The 10819-nt window shown below is 36.4% G+C and overlaps 1 protein-coding gene across 1 annotated transcript; it reads right to left on the bottom strand.

The window, feature by feature from the left end:
* Window positions 1–943: 943 nt before the first annotated feature.
* Window positions 944–10819, bottom strand: LOC135680973 (ovochymase-1). Its single transcript, XM_089113786.1, has 10 exons — window positions 10663–10819; window positions 10197–10523; window positions 8672–8999; window positions 8315–8469; window positions 6555–6896; window positions 3761–3859; window positions 3090–3419; window positions 2439–2766; window positions 1900–2054; window positions 944–1386 (listed from the first exon to the last, which is right to left on the bottom strand). The coding sequence occupies exons 1-10, from the start codon at window positions 10712–10714 to the stop codon at window positions 1040–1042; spliced, it is 2463 nt and encodes an 820-aa protein (XP_088969912.1). The 5' UTR covers window positions 10715–10819; the 3' UTR covers window positions 944–1039.

The raw sequence follows: 10819 nt of genomic DNA, 5'->3' as shown, positions 1-10819 counted from the left end.
ATCAACAATAAAAAAATAAACCACATTGATTGTTTCCGGTACCTGAAGAGGACAACACAAAATTTTTTTTTAAATGCTAAAATCTACGCTCATTTGATTCGTATTTAGAACATTTATGCCCTTTCAAAGATTGCAAATTTTAGCTGTTTTTTGAAGAAATTAAGCACGACTACGTAACACCCAATAAAATTTTGGAAAACGCCCCATTTCGTAATTGCTTTGGGAAAGGCTATGGCTTTTTACGTGACAACGGCTGGCTAATCAAACACAATAACCATCATATGTAGCTTTCTGTTGGTGACCCCAGTCTACAACTGTTTATTTCATTCACATTTCCTATCAAGTTTGTATTTTCAATTGCAACCACGCACCTTAGATTAGCTTAAAATACATTTCAGAATATTTTTTACAGTCGTTGGCTAGCAATCTTTCAAAACGTTTTAACTTTGTCTGAAATATCAAACCTTCCAGCCCCCTCCCCCTTGAGGTACTAAATTCTATTGTAGTTTTTCACGTTTCTCAGACACCAAACTTCTAAGCATTGGAGGGGGGGGGGAGTAATTTGGGGAGATCAATATTTTGTGCTTAGTTTTGATATTTCAAGTGGTTACTCCTTGACACAAAATTGCTATTGCAAAATTGCTCTCTGGGATTTTTAGTATGGTGTGAACTCTTCCCAGTTTTACGGCACTTTAAGTTTTTATGGCACATGCTGAGCCAATATTCCTGAAATATTTTTATTGAGTTGCTGTCCTTTAAATGGGAAAGAACGACTTATGCTAGATGCTATTAGGTTTAGTAGCAAATGGACCTTTAACTTAGTAGAAGTAGAATTATTTTAAGTAAAACTAGTCGATGTTAATTTGCTAACAGATTTATCAAACCATAATGAGAAAACAAAACACATATACCTATGTGGAACAGAGGCTGAAACAAAAGAGAATATGCTTTGCATTAATTTCTAAAATGTTGATTTTAATAACTTTAAATCACATTTTATAATTTAGAGACCTGTTGTTATAATAAGTGCATCATCCTTTTAGTCGGCCTTGAGTGTGTCATCAATCCACTGCCTGAACTCAGACATACGGCCAAACACTGTGAAGACATCGGCTGTATCACAGCGACCTGAGCCCCAGCTTACGTCACCTTGCAAGATGTACTTATTGGCGGATACGTCCATGCAAACAAATGGACCACCACTGTCACCATGACAGCCGCTTTTCTTGGAACCCTCTTCACCTGCGCAAACCATTTGGTTGGACATCTTCAAACCATATTTTACTTGGTCGATCTTAGTTTGGCATACTGCTGAATCAACAACTGGGAGAACTGCTTGCTGCAGTAAATGGTAGCTGTCCCCAGGATGCTTGATCTTCCCCCAGCCTAGAAAAAAACAAACAATTTTAATTTTAAAGTTTTATGTGTAAGCTAGTTGTAAGTAGTGCTCCCGCAGTTTTATCTGAGATCTGAAGAATAGTGAGTAAAAACTGCTTTCAAAGACAGTAACAATGTGTTAGTAACTGCAACATAAGCCTACCTCAAGAAGCAATTAAAAAAACCGTTCCTATCTTCAAAGACAAGGATTGTGTAAAATCAATAGAAGAAGCGGTGCTAGTCAAAACAAACTAAGAGAATATATTTGTTCAATGTTTTGCCCTGTATTCTGCTGCAACGAAAAACTTTCACGTGGCTCCTTTTGTGTATTTGGGTATCACAAACTAAAAGTCAAAACAGATTTGGTAGGCAGAAAACGCTTGTGAGACGAGCTGCCAGAAAAGGTAGTATTCATTTCCCACCAATCTTGGTCAATGCAAAATGGAGAAGATTGTTCGAAACGACAAGCCAAGTAAAGATATATAGTTTGGCTGTGTTAATGAAAATTATGCAATATTTTACCAGTAATGTAGCAACGGGTTGCAACGGGAACATTCTGTCCTTGTGGTGGAAGGCATATCGTGTTGACATGATCGTTAAGCATCACTGGTTTTGCAAGCTTTAATAAACCAACATCATTGTTGAGTTGATGGTAAACACAGCCATCTGAAGATTGCCTTTTAAACAGACCAATGATTAGTTTCGTTATCGTTTCATAGAAAGTATTCTCAAAACACACCCTTTTGAAATATTTCATAGAGATTTCATCGAAACGGTCTTATCGAAAGACAGAACTTTCTGAAATTTGCAACACTAGAAACACTAGGAAGTCCCTACATTTTCCTTTGACTGAAAAAATCTTTATCAAATACTACGATATCAAACAACTATTTCCCTTTCGTCTTTCAATTAATGTTCGAGAAAATTTCAGCCAATTGCTCACAACCTTAGTCGAGTCCATGCCAAGAATCCAAAAAAAATTCTATGTAGTATATGTTTCAGATTAAAGCTAAATGTTTCGTTATCGGAGTTCTAGCAGCTATTAATTTAAAACAACATACCCAACATGATATCTTGGATGTGAAATCACTTTCTCAACATCAACCTGCTGTTCTGTTCCTTCATTTAGTTGTGTATTATGATCACCGGCTTTGATCTTGATATCTGCTGGCTTTGAGCCTTCAAGGCAATGAGCAGCAGAGACAACCCAATTTGGTGCAATGAGAGATCCACCACAGAAGAAGGTCCCGTATTTTGTGTAAAGTCCAACCTGCCATGGCCAAGCACCTTTGGTTGCATTTTGACCAGCAATAACTCTGGATTGAGCAACTTTCGTGGTGCCACAGTTCTTTGCATTCACTGTTGCTGGTGGCAGTGGTGGTGGAGGGTCTGCAAATCACAAATTTATATATCTGAATTTATAATATTTTGGAAACCATCTTCTGCTGCATAATAAGAAACGACAAAATTTTCATCCGATTCTAGAAGAAGTTACATTTGCATGGCCGGTCACAGTGAAAAATGACATTGTAAGCAAACCCATTTCAGTAACCTCACTTTGACCAGTTCTAGTTTTCACTGTTTTATAAGAAAATTTTTTGAGTCTGTAAAGCTTTCATTTCTGCTTCGGCCATCGAGAAATTTCGCTTCACTTCTCTGCCTTAAGAAACGAAATGAGGCAATGGACATGAAACCAAAATAACATTTCTCACCTGTAGCAAGGTATGATGCAGAAAATCCTTTCTCAGTAATCGAGGAATCACTGACAAATTTCACTTCAAGGGTGTTAGCCTTTGAAATAAATTCTGGAGGAATTTTCTTTCCGCAGTACTTTTTGACAGCTGTTCCATCAGAGATCTCGACATAGTCAAAAATACAGCTGGAGCCAGTATCCTCCAAACTGAAGGTTGCAAATTGCAGTTTGATCACCTTTCCCATGGGTGCTGCAATCTTCGTGAGGCAGTTTTGACCATTTGGGTAATTCAAAGGGTAGTTTGGAGATGTGAATGTTCCAGATGTTCCATTCAGGTTTCTATTGCAGGCTTGAAAAGAATTGTGATAAATATTATCATTATGAATCAAATGGCACTGCTTGTTTCATTAAATGACAAACTTTTTTACGGTTAAATGATAAATCCTTAGTAAGTATTAGCAGTGTTGAATTTTGTTGACCAAAGAAGTTTTATTGAGAAACAATTTCTATATTAAAACTATAGCTTGAAATGAATGGATTGTACCGAATTAAGCTTATTTAACAAATGAGCACAAATTTTCATTATGCTGCCAAATTCTTTAAAAACTGAAACAGATTTAGAGAAAAATACAAAATGTAACATAGCATAATAACCAATAGTACGAATAATTCAGTACAATTCAAACTTACCAAGGCATAATGGCAGAACCACCAAAGCCAAAACAGTGAAAAGTGCTCGCATCTTGATACCAAATGCAGAAGGCAATTGATCAACACGACTTGCGTTGTCTGATCAACAAGAGATACAACAACGGTGATATTTCTCGCGTTTTTATAGCCAAAGTTTCAGTTTATTTTCTTAGCTTACTTTGTTTTTTGGCATCTGATTCTACACGTTTCTATGTGAGCTGAAAAAATGCAAAGATTGATGCAGACAAAAATTCTTTCTTGATCACTCTTTTCATTGAAAAATGTATGTCAGTAGGATTTTTTCACTGGCTGCACGCACCATTAATTTCTTAGCTACAAGATTTTATTGATGTTAAAAATATTTGGCTGCCTTCTTTGTGTGTCCAGTTGGTAAAATTTGCTAACTTTAGGCTATTGAAACCAGCGATGTGTCAAGAATTTTAAAAATGCTAACAAAGCATAACCAGGGTGATTATGATGCATGGGATATATTTTAGTGAATGCGCGTAGCAAATTGATGTTTGGTCTTAGCCGCCAATGTCTCCTCTAAAAATCAGTATGAATTTGTTCAGCATTTTCCTGCTATTTGAAACATTTGCAAATGAGATACCAAGTTGTGTAAAGATAGAAGGTTGTCAAAAGATTATATTAAGTGTCTAGCGTAAAACAGGCACCGTTTATGCTACGTAAACTATAAACAATACTTTCGATACAATACAATACTTTCGTTGTTTAGGCATTCCTGTTAATATCACTTAAAAGATATCACATAAGACTACCTGCTTCCAAGATTGAGTTTCCAATTCATTTGCACTTCTTATTAGATAAATATTCTCATTATAGCTTACAATACCTGCTTTTACAGCAAAGGTTTGGAACACCAACAGCATTTTGTCATTCAAATAAGCAGTTCCCCCTCCTTCCAAACAATGTTGGGTAATTCTCTTGAAAATTGCACCATGCGAACGTTACCTGTATTATAGAAACTAGGACGGCTGAAGTGTATTTCCAGCATTTTATGTGGGGAAGGGGCAACTCAGTTATTCCTGTAGGAGTGAATTGAAAATTGGTCGAAAATTGACTAAAACTGCTAGGGTGTTGCAAAATTAATTTGAAATTGTTATGCTGTAAACTTCCAATAATTAGATTCATATTGGCTCATTCAGTATTCTCTCTTGGCATCTCTTTACTGGAAGTTTGTGTAAAGTTGAAGATGGTTGTGAATAGCCAAAGTTTCAGTTTATTTTCTTAGCTTACTTTGTTTTTTGGCATCTGATTCTACACGTTTCTATGTGAGCTGAAAAAATGCAAAGATTGATGCAGACAAAAATTCTTTCTTGATCACTCTTTTCATTGAAAAATGTATGTCAGTAGGATTTTTTCACTGGCTGCACGCACCATTAATTTCTTAGCTACAAGATTTTATTGATGTTAAAAATATTTGGCTGCCTTCTTTGTGTGTCCAGTTGGTAAAATTTGCTAACTTTAGGCTATTGAAACCAGCGATGTGTCAAGAATTTTAAAAATGCTAACAAAGCATAACCAGGGTGATTATGATGCATGGGATATATTTTAGTGAATGCGCGTAGCAAATTGATGTTTGGTCTTAGCCGCCAATGTCTCCTCTAAAAATCAGTATGAATTTGTTCAGCATTTTCCTGCTATTTGAAACATTTGCAAATGAGATACCAAGTTGTGTAAAGATAGAAGGTTGTCAAAAGATTATATTAAGTGTCTAGCGTAAAACAGGCACCGTTTATGCTACGTAAACTATAAACAATACTTTCGATACAATACAATACTTTCGTTGTTTAGGCATTCCTGTTAATATCACTTAAAAGATATCACATAAGACTACCTGCTTCCAAGATTGAGTTTCCAATTCATTTGCACTTCTTATTAGATAAATATTCTCATTATAGCTTACAATACCTGCTTTTACAGCAAAGGTTTGGAACACCAACAGCATTTTGTCATTCAAATAAGCAGTTCCCCCTCCTTCCAAACAATGTTGGGTAATTCTCTTGAAAATTGCACCATGCGAACGTTACCTGTATTATAGAAACTAGGACGGCTGAAGTGTATTTCCAGCATTTTATGTGGGGAAGGGGCAACTCAGTTATTCCTGTAGGAGTGAATTGAAAATTGGTCGAAAATTGACTAAAACTGCTAGGGTGTTGCAAAATTAATTTGAAATTGTTATGCTGTAAACTTCCAATAATTAGATTCATATTGGCTCATTCAGTATTCTCTCTTGGCATCTCTTTACTGGAAGTTTGTGTAAAGTTGAAGATGGTTGTGAATAATGTGCGAAATTTTGACGAATTTTAATGCTTGCGGCAAAAGCTTCATACTTCAGAAACCAGGCAAAAGTTTGAATGAAAACTCATAAAATTCCAGATTTTAGCGTGCATTTCTGTATAATAATGTAGTTTTAATTCATTCACAAAGCTTAAGCGATTCGGAACCATCTTAAAAACGTAAGTAGAAGCTGCATTTTTACGTAGGCATGTAATGTTTTAAAAAGAACAAGGGAAGCCCCTATAAAACAATCAGAAAAAGCAAAGATGAAAAGTAAAAAATGGGTACTTATGGCGTTAGTGGAACGGAGCCCCCACGAGCCTCCTAAACACTACTCCCTTGATTGTATGACTCTAGCAGCATAAAAATAGAGAAGCACAGCTTTAATGCAATTCCTGTTATTATTGACAACAAGAAGTTCAAACTACAATGTTTGCTTTTATTCAAACTACAAACTACAATGTGATCACACTTTCATAACAGTATTCTCAATTCGCTTTCAGTGTATCATCAATCCATTGTCTGAACTCAGACATACGCCCATATACGCCGTAAATTTCATCAATATTACAGCTACCAGATCCCCAACTTACGTCACCCTGCAAAATGTATTTGTTTGATGCTACGTCCAAGCATACAAGTGGACCACCACTATCACCTTGGCAGGAGTCTTGATTTGAGCCCTCTTTACCAGCACAGACCATTTGGTTGGATAGCTTCATGAAAGGATCGCTCGCTGTGAGTTTGGTTTGGCAGATTGTCGAATCAACAATCGGCATGTAAGCTTGCTGCAACATATGGTGGACATTTCCTGTAGGCTTTATTTTTCCCCAGCCTAAAAATAAAGAAAATTTCAGGAATAAGTCAAGCAATTAAGTATAATCAGGGGTGTAGCAGGAGGGGCCAGGGGGCTAGAGGGACCCAAACCAAAATTTGTGCTGATTGTACTAAGTTTGAAAATGTGCACATGTCGCCTCTCAACCCTCTATCCGATGACAGTGTTAGTAAGTTCATGTTTGAGCATTAGCTCTGTACTTTATTTCAAATAAAGTCACTTCTTTATGTTTGTAAAAAAAATTCTGGGCCCCATATGTCAAATTCCTGACTACCCACATGAGTATAATGAAAAACTGCTGCTATTCTAGGCAGAATTTAGAAGAGGAAATGCTTTTATATTTAAATTTTGATTAATTTTACTATTCATAAAGGTTTTGAGCTATGATGTTAGGTGCCCCTTGCTAAGGGCTGTCAATTGACTACTGATTATCTACGGTATCACTTGTTGTTCACAACAATAAGGAAATCTCTTTTTCCCTATACTAAAGATCTAAATTTTAGAAATTTTCCAGTGCTTATATTTTGTCATGTTAACATATGCAATGGTGCAAAGCTTAAACCGGTCTAAGATCATTTAGAGATAGCACTACAAATTAAGGCTCAAATTTCTTTTTCAATATCTAAGTCAACTTCAAGAATTTTTGAGGTTCTACCAAAAAGTCACAACCAGTTAGATATGTTCGAAAAGATTTCAAGTTTGCTCATTGTCATTTTGACTTGGTTCAATAAGTTTAGAACAGCAACCAAATTACAGGTTTGATAGGGAAGGGCCTGTGCACATGTGGCCATATCTCAGTCACTTTGTAACACGTTTGACTAATTTTGCATAGTTAGATGTATTTTATAGAGCTCATCCTGGTCGTTGGGTCAAAATTGTTAAATTATGAAAATAGATTTATTGGCATCATCACAGAACTCTATTGCCATCATAGAAATCCCTTGGTTGCCATGGTTGCCATGGTTGCCACGCACCTGCTGAAGCAGACGGACAAAAAATTTCATGGTCGCCAGAGCACAAAGAGTGCAGAGGAGGAATGTTATTTGAGAGCAAAAAAATTACCATAGAAATTTACTTATCGACAATCTGTTAAAAGACTTCAAATATTTTTGATTTGAACAGTTCAAGGTTGCGCACACTTAAAGTGGATACTGTTGCTCTTTGCAAAGAACATTATAGTGCACACCCGAGATCTTATCGAAAAGTGCCATATATTTATTCTGGCAATATTGTGACTAGAACAGTTGGTAGAAACATTTTATGACATCAATACTCGAGGACTTTATTTTATTTCAGGTATAGACCATCTTTGATTTTGTCCATCTACCTGTTTGGAGATTCAAATATTCTTAAGAAAATTATTCATGCAAATGAATAGATATGAATTCTAGGACTTAACAAATTCAAAGTCATCTTACCAGTAACATAGCAAAGTTTCCCAACAGGAACGTTTTGGCCTTGTGGTGGAAGACAAACTGTGTTGACATGATCGTTAAGCATCACAGGTCTTTCAAGTTTCAATAAACCAACATCGTTGTTGAGCTTGTGGTACACACAGTCATCAGCACCTTTTCTAAGTAATAAAAATCATCATCACATATCGTGTTTTTACAGCGTGTTCAGCAAAGCGAGTTACTTACCTCTGCTTCTATCAATGCATTCAATACAATGCCTGCCCTTCGAAATATACTTTATTCGAAATTTCTACCGCATCTGAAAATGCAATGGTATTCCACTCGGTAACGGCCTATCTATAACTCTATATAAAAACATACCCAACATGATATCTTGGGTGTGGAATCACTTTCTCAACGTCCACCTTCTGTTCGGTCCCTTCATTAACATTCGTATCAAGTTCACCGACTCTGATCTTAATTTCTGTTGGCTTGGACCGATCAATGCAGTGTGCTGCCGTTACAACCCAGTTTGGTGCAATGAGAGATCCACCACAAAATAAGGATCCATATTCACTGAAAAGTCCAACCTGCCATGGCCAAGCACCTTTGGTTGCATTTTTGCCACCAACAATTCTGGATTGGGCTACCTTTGTAGTGCCACAGTTCTTTGCATTCACTGTCGCTGGTGGAAGGGGTGGTGGAGGATCTGTACATCAAGCAAAGTAAGGATTAGCGACAGTAAAAACCCTCATCTAAGAACCTTCTTTTGGCAATACCTGCCAAAATTCTATAAAAAAGGACTGCCTTTCCTTCATTCACATTGGCTGCTTTTCCTCTTCCCTTTCAAACAATGATGGAAAGTTCACCACAGCAATCACCATTTTAACGTAACCTATTTTGTTGAAACTGGGATGACTGAAGTGTATTTCCAACATTTTAATTGGGGAAGGAGCCACTCAGCTATTTTTTTAGGCATGAATCGAAAATAGATTTACAATTAAAAGAAATTACTTTTTGTTCCAAGTACTTTTCAAATCCATTGTAGAATACACCAATCATAAAAATTGATTTGATATTACTAGTCATCTAGTTTCTTCTTTTCCACATTTCTTTATTGGAAGGGTTCAAGAAATGTGCATCTCTTTTTAGAAAGAATATATATATATTTTTCTCCAATTGATCTATAGTAAACAATTTATTGCAGTACAGAACTTAAAAGTGGCTTTAAAAAAAGCGAACATTTCACAACATACTACTGAATGCTTTTTCGTCTGATACTGCTCAGAGTATAAAACATCCACAGAGTATAAAACGCTATCTATGTTGAATAAAAAAAGGTGCTAGAGCTGATCCTTGTAGCATGCCTCCGAATGTTTCACGCTAAATGTACTATTAACTTTAACCCCCTGTCAAAGAGATGAGTCTAGACCATCAGAAAACAGCCTTACAAATTGGCAGCCTTGTCATTCTTAAATTATGATGTTTTGTCTCCTAATTTTAGATCTTTGGCGATTACTTTTGCTTAAGATGCGGAATGCTTGGATAATACTCTTTTCTTTCAAAAGCAATCTCAAAAGGGTGTAGCACGTGGCCAGCTGAAGTTGTATAAATTTAAAACGCCTTTTTAGACTTGGATTTACATCCAAAGAGGCTCAGCAGCCTCAGAGAAAAGATAACTCGCAACAACAATGGTCCTGTTCTTAGAGTCTCTTCTGCTAATTTTCTGTGCCAAGATTAAATTTTCGATTTAATCTCTTGCCAAGGGGCAATTGTATGACCTTTCCAAGGAGAAGGAGAGAGAAAGCTAGCTAGGTCTTTATTCTGATCCATCTTTGCAAATGCTTCAACTTGCACTTGCTTTAATTGCATGACAAAATAGACAGCAGTAAAAAAAATAACTTACCGCTGACAACATATGAAGCTGAAAACCCTTTGCCGTTTGTTATCACATCACTGACAAACTTCACGGTAATTATGTTGCCCTTTGAAACATATTCTGGAGGTATTTGCTTTCCACAGTACTTCTTGGCTATTGCACCATCTTTTATCTCGACGCTATCGAAAGAGCAGCCACTCGCTTCTTCTAAATCGAAGTCCGTGAATTTAAGTTTGATAATTTTTCCTGTCGGGGCTGTTATTGTTGTTGTGCAGGTTTTACCATCTGGGTAATTTGAAGGGTAATTTGGAGATGTAAATGTCCCAGATAGTCCTGACAGGTTGCTGTCACAAGCTGAAATGATGGTAAAGAAACGTTCTTATTACAACGATACGAACAAACTCACACAAAGGAGGTGCAAAAAATTGAGATAAGAATGACAAGTAAAAACACTAAGAAATAACGTAATATAAATAAAAATCCATAAGCTTACCAAGGCATAGCGGCAGAACCACCAAAGCCAAAACAGAGAAGAAAGCATTCATCGTGATACCATACGTAGATGACCACTGATCAAAACGACTTGCAGTTGTCTGATCAACAAGATACGCTTATACCATTTTAAATGATGTACTTTTATAGGCAAAGCT

The sequence above is a fragment of the Rhopilema esculentum genome, chromosome 18, assembly GCF_057945365.1.
Source record: "Rhopilema esculentum isolate cy_ngs chromosome 18, ASM5794536v1, whole genome shotgun sequence".
In the NCBI taxonomy this organism is placed as follows: Eukaryota; Metazoa; Cnidaria; class Scyphozoa; order Rhizostomeae; family Rhizostomatidae; genus Rhopilema; species Rhopilema esculentum.
This window is presented reverse-complemented; position numbering and strand designations above follow the sequence as displayed.